Raw genomic sequence first — 18,787 nt, 5'->3', positions numbered from 1 at the left:
ATGGATCTTACTCTATTTACATACAAATTGGTGCAGATATGCCCATCTCTTAAAATGCATTTTTATAGGTATATAAAAGTGTCATTTTTGATTTAGCTTGAAGAGGTTGATCATTTATTACAAAAATAAACGAATAAATACAACAATATATTGTTGCTTCCAACAGGATAAATACTTTACAAATATATATAATTTAAAAAACAAATTTAATTGTTAAAATTATTTAAAATATTACACGTATCGATAAAACTATCAATAGTATATACTGCATTTAATATTAGAACCAATTATTCTCTGTTGAAAACCATTCATACAAAATAGATCATGAGCATGGTAGTGAGCAAACAGAGGAGGCTACAGGGAAGCAGAAGGAGTCTGGAAGATCAATTATGGACAGTTCTATTTTGAAACAAAGAAGTAGTCCTTGGCTGAGTATAAAGAAAATGGAAAAGTAGAGCAAGCACAGCAAAGTGAGTATTTTAAATACACCTCGGGTGATTTATTGTACAGACTTGCAGGGGATGATGGCTGGGTGAATGAGGTGACCAAGGCTTGGACAACTGATCAAGAGCCACAGCGACTACCAAGTAAAAATGGGCCTAGCTTGGGATGAGCCAGACTGATGGAACAGAACTTTGTCACTTTCCTTTGGGTTGGAAGGGGAGGAGGGGGGTGGACTGAAATGGAGGAAACAAATGGGTACTTTACGAAGCACAAGACTCTTGCGCTGCAAAGGAACACAATGACCAAATTCATTAAAAAGATCTGGTGATATATAACAATATTTTCATTATTTACATGTGTAACAATATGAGCCTTAGCACAAAACCTCTCAGTTATATCTCCTCTCTTTTGTGTTTCAACCATGAATTTCATTTTGTAAATACATTCAAAGGGTTGATTAAAAAAAAAAAAAACCACCGGAGTCCAAGCATTAGCTCACTTTAGGAATTACAAAATAATGAAATGAAGTGGGTTTGCTTGCCCAGCTTCTCCAATTAGAAGTTACTCTGCTGCCCCAAATCAGGGCTTCTTCCAAAGTAATCAGCAAAGGTTGCTTTTTTAATAGAAAACAGTGTGAAATCTAATGTTAGCTCTTTTGTTGTCAGTTGAATCAAGTAAGCAGATACCTCCTAAAATTTTAAATAGACCCACTCCCAGTCTAATCAAGCACACTATTTCAGCAGAAAAAAACAAAAAAACAGGGCTCCATCTTACATGCCACACACAAACAACCTACCCGATTCTTAGCATCCCAGGGAGACCTCCTTTGCCTGCCCCAAAGACCCTCAAAAAATGACCTTCACCCCACCCCCACTCCAGGTTGTAAATTCTCTGGGCAGAGAGATTACAATAGCAAGAGAAACAGAAAACAAGAAGGTGGGGAAAAAGTAAATTGTGGTTTCTTGTCTTCATTTTTTGCTTCTCTTTATTTAATAAATATAGCCTTTTTCAGATTTCACAAATCAAAATGATTGTGATTTTTAGTATGATTTGGTGTTTAAAATAATGCAACCCAATACACAGCCATCTGGCTGGGCTTGATTTATGAAAGTGACACAGGACCTGTCTAGGAGAAATAACTGTTCCTTGTTGCTCTCATAGTTTTCCTGGATTTTTTTAACCGGGCATCCCTATTACAGGGAGTGGGAATGAAGATGAGAGAAGTAGGCAAAATGTGAGTGACAGCTGAGTGAGACTGGAAGAAAATTCATCTCTAAAATCATTGCTTTCTCACCCTTAAGTACTTTTTATTTTTTAATCCATACAATAAATATGTAGAGACTCAAGCAAGGAGAGCCTTTGGGTCTTTAATTCTTACAACCTGAACCATTACACTTTCATTTCCCACATTGTAAATATTGATACATTAACTTGATAAATGTAGCCACTCTGGAGAGCTTACCTAAAAAGTGACCTAAAAAGGTAAAACTCCCAGCATCAGTAAAGAAGATAAAAAGAATTAGACTGGGAAAAGACAGAATAACAAAAGCAGCCAGCCTGAAGTTTGAGCTGGTAAGCACAATGGTGGCAGGCAGTAGGGACCAAAAGCAGGATTTTTGAACTATACAGGAAAACAAAACAAAACAAAAAACAACAAAAGCTTAATAATTTAAATTTAATGACATGTAAGTACTAATGGGAAGTAGTTGATATCAAAATATCTTATAGATTTATAAGGCATTCTTCACAATGATTAGTCTTTAGGAAAAAAGAAAGGCGACATAGGGATATGCAGGGGTTGAAGAACAAGAAGAAAAAAAGAGGCTGAACTTGGGGGGGGCACATTAACCATTCCGCACCAGTTGTCACATGCTTACTGCTGATGTAGTTCAATCATCCAATAAAGAACACAGGTATCTTCAAGAAAAGGGCTAGTATTTATAGACATCCTCACCTAAAACCACTAAAAAGACACCTACTAAAGTTAAGGGAGAGGAAAATATCATGAAATTTATGGATTAACAAGGATTGACCAGTATATTACAGCGCCAGCTGTTTCAGTAATCCCTATCCTGTTAAGATTTTCAAATATACCGTAAGTGGAGCGGCTCTACTTCCTTAACGCTGTTACTTAAAGATTTGCGTTAGTGGAAAAAAAAAAACTTTCTAGAAAACTCTTTTCTTCCCACACAGTGTTTACGCATCAGACACAGGCTATTTCATTCTAACAAATTTATTTTCTCGATCAGCTTCTTACGGAATCACTACTCAAATTAAATTACAATCAAATGATCACATCAAAAGATACCCTTATTACCTAACAACTGTCCATATTTTCATTTCATTTTGATTTGTGCTCGTCTGAAAAAAACACGTAATACAAGATCTGGGGAAAAATAAATTACCGTTTTGCAGCAGTTCATAAGTATTCTGAATAAAATATTAAAAGAAGTCATTTAATGAAAATATAAAGCAAATATTTTTAGATCAACAACGGATCTAACAATTCTATATTGCCGTCTTTTGAAAAGTCTGTTTATTAAAACCTACCAAAAACACTGCTTGGAAATGGCAGTATTATATAATCACGCCCACAGCACCCATTCAATCAGAGTTGGCAACGGATTGAGGACAGAAGTCAAGAGAAGTGCAGCGGCTGGTGCTCAGTCGTTCTAAATTCCTTTATCTGAGAGTCAGTCCAGAAATAAAAAATAAAAAATATTAATAAAAAAAATATTAGCGGTGGAATCTTTAGGCATAGTCCGCCCGGAACGGCAGCCAGCAAAGCAGGGGATGATGGCCTCGCTGGGCAGCCTCGGAAGACTGGGCCCTCTTTTGCTCCCTGGCAGCCTAGCGGCACCCAACTCGGCTGGCCGGGCCTCTCGCCACTCCCGGTCGGACGCCCTCCTCTCCTCTCCTCTGCTACCTCATTTCCAGAGTTACTTTGATGCTTTCTTTTGGCTTTGCTATTCAGTCTGTTAATTTCAGAAGCTGTGAATTTTTTTTTTCCTGGAGACTTTTTCCCCCTTTCCCCCATTTCATAGTTGATTTATTTGTTCCCAAACGACTTTAATATGGCCAAGATAAACAGGGTCTCGGAGCACACAGTCAGACCCTGATGAAATCCCGTGCCTCTGCTTTTCTTCGGGTTGCTCCCAGGAAAGAAAGTTTCCCTGGATCTCTTAGGCAGCCCTTTTGGAGGAGGTGGAAGAAAGGGGGTCTCTCTCTCTCTCCTTTCTCTCTTTTGGAGAGGAGGGGGACAAGGCAGGTGCTGTCCATCACTACCATGTAGGACATCTCAGGGTAGGACCCACCTGACGAGTGCAGTTTTGGTGCATTAGGCATCTTCACCCTTCTTTAAAAACAAAGACAAAACACCACCACAGTATAAACGAGATCTCACGGTTGCCCCCTTTTGCTTTTCCGGTTTTGTTTTGTTATATACGTATATAAAACAGTCTGGGTATTTATTATGCTTTCAATTTTTTTTTTGTCCCTCCTTCCTATGCTTCAAAAAGTCTCCTCGGTTCGTGTCTCGATGGTATTTTCCTCCAAGGGCGGGCATGCCTGTCTTTGGGCGGAGGGGAGGCGGTGAATCCGCGGCCCAGGTGGCTGTCTGAGCTGCGGCAGCGGCGGCGGCGGCGGCGGCGGCGGCAGGGGCGGCGGCGGTGCTGAAGGCGGCTGCGGAGGCGACGGCGGCGGCCCTCTTCGCGCGCCCCTGGCCTTCACTGCACGCTAGTCTGCAGCCCGTGGTGTGGAGGCGGCGTGTCGGCGCTCACGGTGCCCACCTGCGAGTAGACGTCGTCGGGCGTCTGCTGTTGGATTCCGGGCGGCGTCATGCGCTTCTCCTTTTGGCGCCGGTTGCAGAACCAGACCCGCACAACCTCTTTCTCGAGTTGTAGGCTGTCGGCCAGGTTGGTGATCTCCTGCGCGGAGGGCTTGGGGCACTTGAGGAAGTGGCTCTCCAACGCGCCCTTGACGCTCACCTCGATAGAGGTCCGCTTCTTGCGCTTGCGGCCCTGCGCCGCAATCTTGTCGATGCTGGTGGGGCTGCCAGTGCTCGAGTCCGCCTCCTCCAGCCACTTGTTCAGCAGCGGCTTGAGCTTGCACATGTTCTTGAAGCTCAGTTGCAGGGCCTCGAAGCGGCAGATGGTGGTCTGCGAGAACACATTGCCATACAGCGTGCCCAGCGCCAGCCCCACGTCGGCCTGCGTGAAGCCTAGCTTGATGCGCCGCTGCTTGAATTGCTTGGCGAACTGCTCCAGGTCGTCCGACGTCGGCGTGTCCTCATCCGAGTGAGGGTCGTGGTTGTTCAGTCCCGGCCCCGCGCCGCCACCATGGTGCGGGGGTCCCTGCGCGTGGTGCGGGTGTGGCGGATGCGGGTGCCCGTGGTGATGGTGATGGTGGTGGTGATCGGCGAGCTCGGGTGTATCCCCGCGCACCAGCCCTGGGTGCACCAGGCTCTGGGCTCCTCCGCTCGCGCCGCCGCCACCGCCACCCGGCCCCGGGGGCGCACTCAGCATGCCGTTCACCGTGAAGCCCCCGGGCTGCGAGTAGAGCAGACTTTGCGGCGGCGGCTGCTGGCCCCCGGCCATGGACGGGAGGTGCGCGGCGGCGGCGGCGGCTGCTGCGGCGGCGGCAGCGGCAGCGGCGGCCCCCCAACCCCCAGGGTGGCCCTGGTGCGGGGGCGGCGGCGGCGGCGGCCCGAGGTGCGGCGGCCCGCGGTGGTGCAGCGCTGTACCGGCATGCAGGTCTTCGCGCCCAGCTCCACCCTTCACGTCGGGGCCCTGCGGCGGCGGCGGCGGCGGCTGCGGCGGCTGCTGGGGGCTGCCGGCCATGCCCACCGCGCTGCCCGACCACGGCGAGCTCGCCTCTACGGCGGCGGCGGCGGCAGCGGCGGCGGCAGCGGCGGCGTGGGGCAGGGCCGTGACCCACTGGTGCGCGTGGCTCAGCATATGGCCGCCGTTGCTGGCGGCCATGGCCCCCTGCATGAAGTCGCTCTGGACCATCTTGACGGAGGAAGGGTCCCCCCGGTAGGCGCCGGAGGTGACGGCGGCGCTACCGGGCTGCATGCCGCCGCCGCCGCCCCCCGCGCCGCCGCCGCCGCCGCCGCCGCCACCACCGCCGCCGCCACCGGCCCCTGCCGCGTCCGAGTGCACAATGGAGCCGGCCGCGAGCAGGCTGTTCCCCGGCAGGTAGGGGTTAGAAGCCGCCGTGGCCATGCCGCTCCGCTCCCGCCACCCCACCGCCGCCACCACCGCCGCCGCCGCCGCAGCAGCCGCAGCCGCGGCCGCCGCCGCCGCCGCTGCCGCCGCGCCCCCCCGCCTTCCGCCTCCTCTCCCCCCTCCTCCTCCCCCGCCCGGGGCCCCCGCCGCCTTCGCCGCCTCCTCCTCCTCCGCCGCCTCCGCCCCCGCCTCCGCCGCCGCCGCCGCCGCCGCGGCCCCCGGCTGCAGCTGCAAGGCCGCTCGGCAGGGCGCGGGGGTCGCCGGCCGGCCTTGGTCAGCAGCAGCAGCAGCAGCAGCAGCAGCAGCAGGAACGGCGCTCTGGGGAGGGGGGCTCGCTTCTCGGGGCGTGCTCCGTGGCCAGCCCTTTCAGGGGGGGTCGTGGCCGCCCCCCAGCCCCAGCGCGCTCGGCTCCCTCCAGCGGGGCTTGCCGGGCGGGGCGGGGACTTGCACTTGGGGCCCTCTCCCGGGGCGCGCGGGCTCCCGCTCCTCCTCCTGTCCTCGGGCGAGCGCGGACTCTGCCCCGGCGCGGGGCTCAGTCCACCTGCTAAGTGAAGGTTTCACGGGAGACAACAAAGAAAGAAGCTGTTCCTTTCTTCCTTAGCCAAATTACGGATGGCCAGCAACCGGTCCGCTCCTTCCCTTGTCCGCTCTCCTCTCCTCCTCAGGAACACATTTCACTGGTTTTCCCTTAGAGTAGTAAAACTTTTTTCGTCCTCGAAGGCGTGGTGATGCGGAGAGGGGAGGCTGGCTCTTGCTCTCCTCCTCTGGTCCTCTGGTTTCAAGTTTTGTTCTGTCCTAGGAAAACTTCTTGGCGATGGTGCATTTCTCTGAAGTTGCTAGTGCCGGAGCTCTTGGTTGTCTCTGAAACAAGAGTCCTTTTTCATTTTCCTTGCAACATGCACAGTCTGATGCGACATCTTTCCTTTTGGGCAGAAATTAGGAAACAAATACAACAAGGAAAAAAAAATTGAACAGGAAAAAATGTTGTCGAATTGTTGTTACCTTGTTGCTGACGGTTGGGGCTGGTGTTTTATTTTTTTCCCAGCAGTTGTCTGGAGAAGGAGGAGGAAGAAGAGTGCATTGGTGGAGGTGGAGGTGTGTGTGTGCATATAGGGGATCCTTGATACACAACCAACTCCAGTGGGCACGTTGCACTGCTCGAAGAGTGCACCGACGGCAGGCGCTGGCGCTGGCCGAGCCGGAGCTGAGTTGCAGCGGGAGCTCTCTCTGCGCCCTGGTTCGCGCTCTCTCTCCCTTTCTCACTTTCCTTCTCCCTCCCTCCCTGTCCTTCTCCCTCTCTCCCTCTCCCTCTCTCTCTCTGGCGCGCCCGCTCTCGCTTGGATCTGACAGTTCGCTCTCTGTCCCTCCCTCTCAGAGCAGGGACTGTCGAATGTTTACCCTCCGCCGCGAGCGCGCACCCACCACCACACTTTCCCAAATACAAGGAAGTAGAGCTCCAGGGCCCCTGCTGATTGGCTACCCGCTGGGTGATTGGCAGGCCCAGAATGACTGGCTTAGGACGCGCGGCCCCCCTTCCGGCCGTTCCGATTGGTTGCTTTTTAATTTAGGCAGAGCGTCGTAGAAGCTGGAAATCTGTCGTCCCCCAACCTCCCTCCCCCTCGCCACTTTCCCCTCCCCACCCTTCCCCCGCTATCCCCTCCGCCCCCTCCGCCACATCTTAACTCTTGGTGTCCGGCCCAAACCTGGTCGTTCCCTGGGCGGCTGTGGGCGCTCGGGATAGGTCTGGGAGGGGGGAAGAAAGGGGAGAGAAAAGGAGGGAAGGACGACGCGGGGGTGTGTTGCGGGGAGGGTGCGTCCGAAGGAAAACGTAGAGGGAAAATCATGAAAAATAGCAGTCTGCCCACCCCATCCAAGGACTGCGTTGTTTTGGACCCCCACCCCCACGCCAGAGATTTGTAAGGCGCGCGTCACGGATCTACCCTTCAAGCTAATACCTATAGACAGCTGTGTCCCCAGTGGTTTCAAAGTTTCCTCTTCCCTTCACGCGCAGGCCCCCATCTCTGTCTCGGCGGGGGCGAAAGGGGGGCTCGCCTCGTGGAGAACTCGGGTGGCCACGCTCCTTGGAAATCCGCCACCGCAACTTTCTGCAGCCGCTGCGCGCCGGCGGCGGCCCTCTTTGTTTAAGTTCTCGGATGCCATCATCTGGGAAACCTGCAGTCCTGGACCAGCGCGGTGCCCGCGCGTGCGAGACGGACCGCTGGCTGCCGCCGCCCGCTCTCCCCCACCCCCTCTCCTCTCTCCTTCTCCCTCCCTTCCTTCTTCCCACCCTCCTCTGGGATTCTGGCAAGTGGCGTGCGTGCCCTTGTGAGTTTGGAGGGTGCCGGCCAGCGGAGCGACGCGATGTATTTGAAAAGCAATCAGTCCGACCTTCCCCCATAGACTCATCGTAAGTGTATTCGATCCCAATGCCTTAAAAATTCCCGTGGCAGCAGGACCTGGCCCACAGAACCGGGATCCAGTAGTCGCGCCCTCCGTCGCTCGCCGCTTACCGTGTGTGTGTGTGTGTGTGTGTGTGTGTGTGTGTGTGGTTTTCAGGGGGATTGTTATTGGTGTTGGTGCTTTGCTCGATCGCTATTCTTGGGCACGGGCGTGTGTGATTTTTTTTCTTTCTTTTCTGTTTCTGATGGGTTTGCGTGGTGACTGACGCTGGCTGCTACAAATGCTTTCTCAGCCCCAGACCCGCTGAAAGAGTTAAGGGGGCCGGGAGGGGGAGTGAGCCGGGTAGGCGGAGAAGCGGGGGTGGGGTGGGGTGGAGTGGGGGGACGCGGCCAAGCGGAAACGCTGCACAGAGGAACCTCAGCGAACCAAGAAAAAAGAGAAAGTGGCAACGAAAACAAGGGCAAATTGAACCTTCCTCGGGGATTTCCAATGAACTAACCCAATTCGGACATTCAATAAATACATGGTTCCTAATGAGTGTGCGTGTGCATGCACCCCGCGTCCCCAGCTGCGGATGCGCCAGCCCTGCAGTCTGCAGTCCTGAGCCGGAGCGGTGGCTCTGGACGTGGCTGTGGAGCGGCCGGTGTACTCCGATTATAACGTGAACGGGCCTGCTTTTCTCTCCCGGTGCATAATTCCTCTGCCCACCGCAGTTAGGTGAAATCAGTCACAGCCGGAGCTTTCCAGCCCAGCGGCAGCTCTACAGCCTGTGCGTGATCTCAAGATTAACACTAGTAGCATAGAATTTATGTAGGATCTCGTCCAGCGCCTGCTTGCCGGGTGAAAGATACCACCGTAGGTAGGTTGTAGCAAAGCCATTATTGCCAAGGAATAGATCTAAAAGGCAGCGGCAACCAATCCCCAAACAGAATGGATTTCTTCCCTCCGCGTCCCCCAAAGGCTCCTTTTTATATTTATGTATGCGTATATGTATATATAAAAGATGGAACACAGATTTCATTGAATAAATCTGAGATCTCCAGGTGCAGACGTTTGAATAGTCGGTGCCAGCACCCCGTGTTTTCCTTTCCTGCCGATTTTGCTTGGATCCGGCTCAAAAACCGAGAGTCTCGTGGTTTTGTTTACACTGAATGGGGAGGATAGGAACAGAGCCATGGGGCCGCCTTTCATTAATATACAGTGAGGATTTTGTCTAAATTACTGCTATGAATTTCACAGTACACGCTTTCAAAAGCAGTCTCAGGTGGCCTGATGAAACATGATAGCGCCTCTGCAAACAGATCCACTTTCTTTCTTTCTTTGCAAGGAGGGTGTGTGTGCTTATGGGAAGCCCCTCAAAACGCTGTGCTCCTCCATAACAGAAATGTACTTGTGTTCGGAGGTCTGGCCCTTCTTCCAGCCCCCTTTCCACGTACTTAGTTCTCGAATCGCTCCCCAGCCTCCCCCATCCCGCTCCACCCCATCCGCCCCCTCCCTTTGCGGAGTGTGATTGTTTTGTCTGGAAAAAAAAATCCAAAGTATATAACAAGGGGAGAACAGTTAGTGCTGATTTTCATTTGCATACATTTTCATACATTTTGGTGAAAATAATAGACTAGTGAGAGCTGGGCTTAGAGGAGTCAGTGTAAAGGGAAGGCTAAGGATGCATCGGTTCTGGAGAGTTGAGAACATGCCTTTCCCACCACCCCCCTCCAGGCACCTTTCTTTCTTTCTTTTTTTTTTTTTTTAATAAAAAAAAATCTTCTTTTGTTTAAAAATCTAACTTGGAAGTTTGCTCGGTAAGTGTTTTTCATTTTTTCTCTCCTGCTTTCCCTTTTCCTCCCCTTCCTTTCTGGTGTATTTATTTATGTTCTTGTAGGTCCAGGAGCTTATTTTCTTTGCATGGGACAAGAGAGGGTTCATAGAGCAACTGTCTGAAAGAAGGAAGGGAGAGTGTGTTGGGGGGGGTTGTAAAAAAGTCAAACCTTGCTAAAATATTACATGAAAAGATGGACATATTCCAAAGACTCACACAACAAGGGACTTTACTCATTGGGGGGAGGGCAGGAGAAGAGTGCTATTAATTTTAATTCTTGACCATGGCGGAGGGGGGAAGGCCCTAGAAGAGACGATGATTATTAAGCCTGTAGTATAGAAATACTTCTTGTTGGTTTGTTTTCTCTTTCCCCAGAGTCAGGACTAGAGGGGAAGAAGCCCCTTCTGTAGCCAGTGGAGATGTGTTGAACTGTGCAAGCCTGTAGGATTGGAGTGTGGGGGGGATCATGCTGGGAGCTGGGGGATGGAGGGAGGAGGGGGACCTGGCAAAGGGAGGGCCCAGAGCTGCAGAAGGAGGAAGCAATGAGGGAGAAAAGGCAGGAAGTCAATGCACCCCTGGTTAATGCTGTGTCTGGGGAGCAGAAGGTGAGTTGCAGCTTCCCGGCTCGGTAGTGAAAGCCCATCAGGAAGAAGGTGATCAATCAAGACTAACCAGGACATCCCTGCCCTTTACTCCCAAGGGAGCCTGGAGCTTCAGCATGAAAACAGATTTTACTGTGTTTCCCATTTCTGACAGCTCAACTTGCCTCCTCCTTGTCATTGTCCCCGGGTTTTGTAAAAATTGAGTGTGCACTTACTTACTTAGGACAGTAATTAGATAAATATGGCGGAAGGATTTAGCTAGGCCAGGTCCAGGCTGGTGTGAGCGTCTTAGCCTAGTGAAATAGGCGGGAGAGGATTTTAAAAAGCTTTTTGGTTTTGTTCTTTTAAAAGGAAACCGCATCTGGGATGATGAGGAGGGAGGAGAGAATCAAATGGTTGAAATTTTATTGCTCTTTTGTGCATAGAGCACCTTGCGATTTAGCATTGGTAATTTCTTTAGAAACAGTTGATGCCAAATCAATGAAATGGTTCGCAGCAAGAGAGGAAGAAGTTTCAGGTGGGGAGGGGGCTGAGCTTCTCCAGTTTTCCACTCCTTGTTTATGTGCTTGGCGGCGTTGCATTTGACTGGGGTTAACTGTGTGTGCTCCATTGGACCAGATGCCATATAGAGCTGCTCCCTGAAGATCATTTGTTTCCTTGATGGGGAACATTTCTGAGCAGAGCATATTGGTTGCCATAGAGAAAGAAATAAAAGGAAGAACACTAGTCACATTAAGCTATATGTTTGTGCACTGGGCTTTAGATAAAAGGACCTTGATTCAGCCAAAGAGAAGAAGCCAAACTAGAGATTTCTAGTGCCACTAAAACTAGCTTTATTTTGTTTTGGACTTTTACAGTTGAAACATATAAGCTAATTTTATTGGTTGTTGTTAATTTTATATGACACGGTTTACTGAACAAAATAAACTTTGCTCAGGAGTAGCATTATTGACTAGTCAGCAGGGGGCGCACTGACTCGTTGTAGCTGGAGCTGAGAAAAATGTAGCCGGTTCAAAAGCAAATCTGCTCTTCCAAACTTGCCAAAGGAACAAGCACCCCTACCTTTCTATGCATATTCACGACGAGGAGTGAATTCATTGCATAACACAAGGTTTCAAAATATGAAGACAATGACTTCCCCATCCCCCACCCGCCCGCGTCAGTGAAATGGCCCAGGAAGGACACACAGTGCAAAAACTCTTCCTGCATTCCTCTCTGGGAAAGCATCTAGAGGACTCTATAGAAATGGCTGTGAAAGCAAAAACACTTGAAAAAATTATTATTACAGTTACACAATAGGCTACTTAATAAGCCATCTTTCGGGTTGTATTTTTTGGCGGGGGGACCGTCAAGAAAACAAAGTGCATTTAAGGTATTATCTGTTAAATAATGGACTTTCTTTAACCTGATACATGCTTTGCCTTCTAAATAAAACTCAGGGTCGTGAGGATGTCGCAAGTGCCCTGGATCTCTTTCACTCCATTTGATACTGAGTAGCTACTTTCATTCTTGATGGTTTAAGAAAGATTTGGGATTTACTCTTGAAAGACTTGGCATAAAAGAAAAAACCCAAACGAGGCATGGGTCAGAGGTATGTGTGGGCTTGAAACTTTTTAGTATAATGTCACTACTTATTATTATTAGTTGAGGAAGCATTTTAATAGAGCACAAAGTTTCCACCTCAAAGATTTTTAGGTGCTGCCAATGAAGACTGAAGTTTATTGTGGTAAAGGATGAAAAAGATATGTGAAAAACTTCCTAAAATAGTGATGGGCAGATCCTGGTTGGTTCTGAGGAATTAGTCAGTTTGTCTCTAACCATTTTCCCAAGGAGATTTAGAGAGCGTGACTAAGAAAGAGAAGCCTTGACTGAATGCAAGTGTGAAGCTGGCATGATCCGTTGGGTAGCTGACGCACCTGCAAATGTGTCACCGAGCCTGTTAGGAAAGGGCACATTACTGATATCTCTGCTATTCCTCTGCTAGAGGGGGAAGTCACTGTAAGCCAGCCAGGTTCCAGCTTGAGAAGTTTTTCTTTGAAACTAATTTTAGAAAGTGAGGGCTTGGATTGAAGCGGCAGCTCTTCTTTGAGGGCTGAAAGATTATCAGAATAATTTAAGCAAAGGAGACACTCTCAAACAAACTTTAATTCCCTGATTTTTGCCCTCAAGCTCTCACATTTGGAGTCAGGAAATGTACTGTCAGGTTTGTGCTAATAAAACAAAGTGGAGAGTTGAGGAAACTGTAATTTGAGCCCAAACATTGCTTTTTCCTCAGCTCTCTGAACATTCAGACAAAAGCCTTTTGGGGGAAACCATATGACTGGACAAATGTCTCAATGCTCTAGCTTACTTTGTGCCCAGGGTTGCTTAATGCATTTTAAAAAATACTAGAGAGGAAAGAAACTTTTCTTTTCATGTAGACATTTTGCAGAAAAACTGGTGGAGTAATCTTCAGGACAGATGCAGAGCAAATGTACTTGAAAAGAACAGAGAAGGCAAAATACCTGGCCCTTTTACGTCTACATCCTTAGGTAACGTGCAGAAAAACAATCCAGAGAATAAGAATTCTGGGTAAAGCAACAAGTTAATTTGATAAGAGCTGACACATTTGATAAGAGTTGACAACCGGTCTCAACACAGAGACCGGTTGAACACTCTGTAATGATTTGGGGGTGGGAATGATCAAGCTGGGTATGAATTAAGATCCACTAGTGCTGGGCAAAGCTACAGACTTTTAATTATTGGGGATGGTGAAATAGCTTTTGCCAAATGATAAAAAGAAGAACATTACCTGGGTCAAAGGTACAAAACACAAAGTGGGTATTTACTCATTTGCTTCCATTTGAGAACGATAAGGTGCTCCAATACCGCTGCAGTGTGGAAGCACAGGTTCCACTTAGCATTCACAAACTAAAATGTTGAGCGTACTCACCATTCACCCGTGCATCCCACACAAAGGGGAGCGCTCTGCAAAGCAAAGGTAGCCTTCGGTTGTAGAAGACAATTTGTCGTGTGTGGTGAGAGAATAAGTTGCTTCTTGGACTTGCTAAGTTTTTTGAAATGTAGGCAGAGGTCTCCCCTCCACCCCAAGTTCTTTGTGTGTCACTTTGATAACTGATTTATCTGGTTTGGAGGAAAGTTGAGAAAGCATTTTGTTTTTAAAGATGGAGTTGAAAGCACTTTTTTTTTTTTTTAAGATGGGGTAGTTATAAATTCAAAGGCACCATCATTGTTCACTCAAAGAGGAATCTCTTTTCTGATACTTACAGGATAGCTTTAAACTACAGGGCATTTCAGATTGTGGAAAATAAATGAAGAAGGCAGAGCAAGAGAGCAAGCAAGTTGGTAATCAAATGTAAGATTTTGAAACAACCCATTTCCAACTGTTTGCCCACTCTAGCTGTGTCTATGCACCTGACAAGTCTGGTAATGAATGCTACCCATCGCTGGGGAAGCAGAAGCTGATGGACTGTTTCTGCTGTTCCGCACACTCTGCCCATCCAACAAAATGGTCTTCTTCAAATTTAAATTCACAGTGGGATAAGTAACTTAGAGCCTGGCTGACTGACCAGAGATGAAGGTGATAATGATGATTCATTAACAAACAACAAAAAAATGTGGGCATATCCTAGCTAGAAGAATATTTCAAGGTCAATTTGGTGGTTTTCTGTGTGTGTGTGTGTGTGTGTGTTAAAAACGAAGTCCAGATATATTAACTCAGCTTCATCAGAGGGGTAGTAGGAGTTTTGGAGCTTGTGGTGGTCCTAACAGAATTGAACCGCTCTCTCCCTTGAAGATACTCTCTACCCCAAATGTCACCATACATTTTACACATTTTACCAAATCTTCTTTCTGGTCAGAACCAGGAAGTCCTGAGGTGGAGAAGAGAGTCATTGTGGCACACTGAAAAGCAATTCTTGCACTTTGGTGCCTCTCTCTTTTTTTCATTAGACTTTTTTTTTTTTTGACATTTGAACTTAGCTATTGTCTGAAAAGCTGAGTGCAGCCTGTCAGCCTGAAGGCTGTTCTCAACATTTCTACCAAATGGTGCTTCTGCGGGGATCTTTGCTTCTGATTGCAGTAGCTTCCACTTCACCACTCTGTTCCTTCCTGGGGCCCTACCCTACCCAAGTGCCCACCTTGGACCATCAGTCTCTGGGATATTTAAAGAATGTGTGGCTATTGTTATACACTTAAGATGTAGTAGCAAGTGCATTCATTGATACTTGATGTTTCAAATATCCATGGTTTGCAGCACTATAATTTCAAGCACTAAAATACCTGGTGGAGATTTTGGTGGCGGAATTAAGTGCCCTTGTTCATGGGCGCTTCTTGCAGCTCAGATTTCTTAGTCCCAAGTTAAAAGTTATGTGTCCAGTATTGCTTTGAATGCTCCCCCCAGATTTTCTGTAGGGAGCCAGGTTAATAAAGCCCAAGGGGAGGATCCCAAGCTTAGGGTGACTCTTGATAGACGTTAAATGTTAATTTAATATCAAATTGGTGCAAAAAACCTTCAAAAGTCAAGACATATTGTTCAAACGGCATGGACTGTATTCCTTTATTATTAATTCACATTACAAAAATGACCATATAAAACTTCATTTGGAATAACACTACTAAAGTATCTTAAATAGGAAAATACTAAGATTTTATCGGAAGGGTCTTGCCAATGATTCCATTCTAGGATTAGACTGTCAGTCTAGGACTTTGCCCAGTACTTCAGGTTCCCATTGCATAGTGTCAGGGTCTTTCTTTGACCCCCCACTCCGTCATTTCTATGTTTGTAGGCACCAAAGGTAACTCTTCGCGAATCAGCGACAATGTGTGGGCCTCAGGGCTGAGCTTGGCTTCCTTAGATCATATTCTAATGGCATTTTATTTTATTTAGGGCACAGTTTGCATGATAAAATTAGAAGGATCCTTTTACTCCTCTTTCTCCCTGAGCACCGCCCAGTAGGTCTTTCAGAACGTTGTTTGACTGTGGAGAGGCCTACAAAAGTCGAATTAGTATTGCTTTACTGTGGAAAAGAAAAAGTGAAACAGATTAAAAAGGGCAAAAGACCCCGGGGACAGAAAAAAAACAAGAAAGAGGGTGAGGGAAAGAAGAGATAAACGCTGAGTCACTCTAGCAGGTCACTGGGTACACAGCAGCGAGATGCTGCAGCCCAGAAAAACCGGGAGCAAATTGCACCCACCTTCTGGGCTTCCTTCCCGCCCGGCCACAGGAGCAGGCTTATAGCTCGGCGCCGCCCGCTTGCCTTTGTCACCAGCTCGGTGCGCGGCCGCGGGCTCCTGCGGCGGGCTTTGTTCTGGCGGAGCAGGGCAAGACCCCTCGCACCGCCGCGTCACCGCCCTCCCCGAGCTAGGGACGGGTGGGGGTGGGGACTGCGTGAAGGGGACGGGGACCAGAGGAGCATCAGCGGGCGCCTCTGAGCCTGGGATTTCGTTCCTCTGCTCCTTTTCGTAATTGAGTTGTTCTCCCCTCCGGGAGGGGGCCCGGGCTGAGCCGGAGGGGGGAGAGCTGGTTGGGAGGGGGCGTTGTCAGCCCGTAGCCTGGGCGAGGAACAACTCTCCGTGCCTCTGTCCACGGATTCTTATTGTACGCATGTACACATGCAAGAATGGATGGATGAGGGAAACCGGGAAATTGCGTCCCGTGATCTAGGCTTCTGGCCCAGGTTTTGGCAGGGCGTCTCAGGTCGATGTGGCTCGGTAACCTGTAAGTCCTGCTCTCCAGGTGCTTTGGGGTTACGCGTGGGTGCTCTGGACGTGCTCTGGGTCGAGGGGCTGCCCACCAGTAGCGCACAGATCTCCACGGCAGAGGCCTGCAGCGGGGGACAAAGAGGTAGACACTCCGAGCAAGCAGAGGACAAGCGCGCACGTGCACCCACGTACCACGCGCGCACCCCGCCCGGGCCCCTCCTTTTGAGCCAGCACATCGGAGATAGGGCTCGGAGTCTGGAAAGTTCGCGTGGTACAGAAGAACCCTTTCCATCCTCTCACCATCGCATTTAGCTAATGGTGTGTGAACGGGTGTCACCCTCTCCCCAGCCACCCCCCAAAGGTGTGGGCAGCCTGCAAGAGTTGCTGCTCTGTTATTGTTTGTCAAACAGGCCCCTTCTCTTGGGAGAGGGTCGAGGGGCATGTGGCAGATCCCGGGCCAGGATTACATTAATCAAAGCATTATTTCCCCAGAGAAGACGAGCACAAATGAGAATAAATCCTAATAAAATTGGATCGCGGAGAAATGGAACGCTTTAAGTAATCTGCGCTGCTTGATCACAATCTCATATTTATAAGATGTGTCTTTAAAAAAATCTTCACACCTCTGGCCTTGGCTTGGGTGCTAGGTCCGGGTCACTTGAACTGCAGCAAGAAGGGAAAAGAAAGGGACATGGCCATCTCGGGGTTCGAGTTTCACAAAATCAGGTCTCGGGTTTACTCAGAAAGCACTTTCAGACCTTACTCCCCTGAAAGGGGAATTCTACTCGCAGAACCCCTGGGCCGAATCAAGTCGCCATGCGTGCCCCCTCCAGGCCTTGAACTCTGTTCTTCTGGGAACATGACCCCCAATTTCCTGTTTGGTCTAGGTTGCAGGTGGGCAGCACCCCTGTTGAATGGGGACGCAAACTCTCAATGAGTGCTAGGGCGGGCGGTTACCCCCTCCCCGTCCCCCGCCCAGGGCCCACTACGTCCTCGGGGCCCCATGTCCTTGGTGACTTCGGGTGGGTCTCCTGGGCTGAGCGTTGAAGGAGTGAGCGTTTGGGATGATAGGCGGAGAAGCCAAGGGCGCAGCTCGCTGGCAAGACTTCTGGTGCTCTGGGGCCATCCCAGCCAGGAGGCGAGACACCTCATCCTCCCATGTCCCCCAAGTGGTAGGAAAGTTTCCGACGTCTTGCATGGCTCTGCGAGGAGAGAAAAAGAAAAGCTCCCCCCTCCCAACCCCACAGTAATGGTGGAGTCAAGCAAAGCCACTCAACCAGAAGACAGTCTCCCCTGCCACCCCGGGCCTCTTCCAGCGGCAGAGATGAGAAAACGGACTGCGACGCCAAGCGGCCCTCGGCGGTGACAAGTGTGACAACACCATCCCGACCCTTCCGGTGAGCACCAGCCTCAGGGCTCCCCCCGACCCTTCTGGGAGGCGCGGAGGGAAGAGGTGGGGGTTTTGGTTCTCCGCCCGACCCCTACTCAGAGTCGGGAGGCAGGCGGCGAGGCTCCGCGGGGCGGGAAGGCGCCGCGCCCTCTGCAGGCGGGCGCTGGCAGGGCCCGCGCTCGTGCTTCGGCCCCGCGGGGTCCCGCAGATGCCCGCGTCCAAGCAACCCCCCGCCCCCGGGCGCGCTCACACGCCGCTGCGGCGCCTGGTTCGCGGCACCCGCGGGCCCTCAGTGCGGGTCCAACGCGAGTTCCCCGCGGCTGTGGGCAGTGCACTGGCAGGGCGGAGTGGAAGGAGGGACCGAGACACGGAGGGAGGCATCACTCCCTCCTCAGTCCCTTTGCTGTCCCCTGCCGGCCGTTCCACTGTTGCCCCTTCTCCGGTCCGCGCGGGGCATTCCCCGCTACTGACGGTGGCCGCGCACCTCGTTCTTCCGTAGCCCGAAAGGCCTCGCTATCATCTCGCTGGGGCGGCGCCAGGCGGGGCCCGATCGCCTCACCTCCCACGATTGCCACTCAAAAAGAGAGTCCGGTTCCCCTGCGGTCTGGCGAGAGGAGCAGTGTGCGTGTGCGAGGGCGTGTGCGAGGGCGTGTGCGCGTGAGTGCGGTGCGCGCGCAGGGCAGGGCAGGGCAGGGCAGGAGGCGCTACAGGAAGCTCTTGTGCAAGCATATCGTCTTCAGCCTTGAGATGTAAATCTACAGCAGTAGAGAGCTTATTATTCACACCCCTCACCCGCCCCCTGTTCTCTACTTGTGCCTCTCCCTCTTTCCTAATTCTTCCCATCTGGTTCCTAAAGAGATGTCCCTTGTGGGCTGGCGACGTTCAGCCCCACGCGAGTCAGGGTATAGCAGAGGGGGACAATGCTAGTTGGAAATGCCACTGTTGAGAGCATTTCATCTTGCTCTTTAGACTGCTTTTCACGCACCAGGAAGCCGCGTTTTAGAGACCTGCGCTCTGCTTTCTCTCTGCTTCGGCCTCAAGAATTGCCGCATGGAGGTTGTTTTTAGTTTTGGAGAATAGGGAGGTAGGAAGTGGTTGTTAGCTGATCGAGTGTGGTCCTGTTGCGTGCTTTTCCAACTTCCTTGCTCTTTACCAGTGTTGGGAAGATGTAGGGGAAGTAAAAGACACACCTTTTACAGTTCTGAAA

The 18,787-nt window shown here is 50.3% G+C and overlaps 1 protein-coding gene and 2 long non-coding RNA genes across 4 annotated transcripts; all 3 read right to left on the bottom strand.

Moving 5' to 3' along the window:
- Positions 1 to 2,661: 2,661 nt before the first annotated feature.
- On the bottom strand, positions 2,662 to 5,711 carry Pou3f3 (POU class 3 homeobox 3). The gene has a single exon (XM_020153217.2). It carries the CDS (start codon positions 5,664 to 5,666, stop codon positions 4,170 to 4,172), a length of 1,497 nt encoding a protein of 498 aa, XP_020008806.2. The 5' UTR covers positions 5,667 to 5,711; the 3' UTR covers positions 2,662 to 4,169.
- Positions 5,712 to 6,440: 729 nt separating this feature from the next.
- Positions 6,441 to 7,282, bottom strand: LOC141415068 (uncharacterized). Its single transcript, XR_012440092.1, has 2 exons — positions 6,672 to 7,282; positions 6,441 to 6,530 (listed from the first exon to the last, which is right to left on the bottom strand). It is a non-coding gene; the product is annotated as an uncharacterized lncRNA (long non-coding RNA).
- Positions 7,283 to 15,015: 7,733 nt separating this feature from the next.
- LOC141414889 (uncharacterized) lies at positions 15,016 to 18,323 on the bottom strand. Of its 2 annotated transcripts, none has more exons than XR_012439852.1 (4): positions 18,140 to 18,323; positions 16,949 to 17,422; positions 16,814 to 16,853; positions 15,016 to 16,312 (listed from the first exon to the last, which is right to left on the bottom strand). It is a non-coding gene; the product is annotated as an uncharacterized lncRNA (long non-coding RNA). The 2 variants fall into 2 exon arrangements; XR_012439851.1 differs by lacking the exon at positions 18,140 to 18,323 and having other exon boundaries at positions 15,016 to 15,477; positions 15,683 to 16,312; positions 16,949 to 17,088.
- Between the last annotated feature and the right edge of the window lie 464 nt (positions 18,324 to 18,787).

This window comes from Castor canadensis, chromosome 12, assembly GCF_047511655.1.
Source record: "Castor canadensis chromosome 12, mCasCan1.hap1v2, whole genome shotgun sequence".
Classification (NCBI taxonomy): domain Eukaryota; kingdom Metazoa; phylum Chordata; class Mammalia; order Rodentia; family Castoridae; genus Castor; species Castor canadensis.
This window is presented reverse-complemented; position numbering and strand designations above follow the sequence as displayed.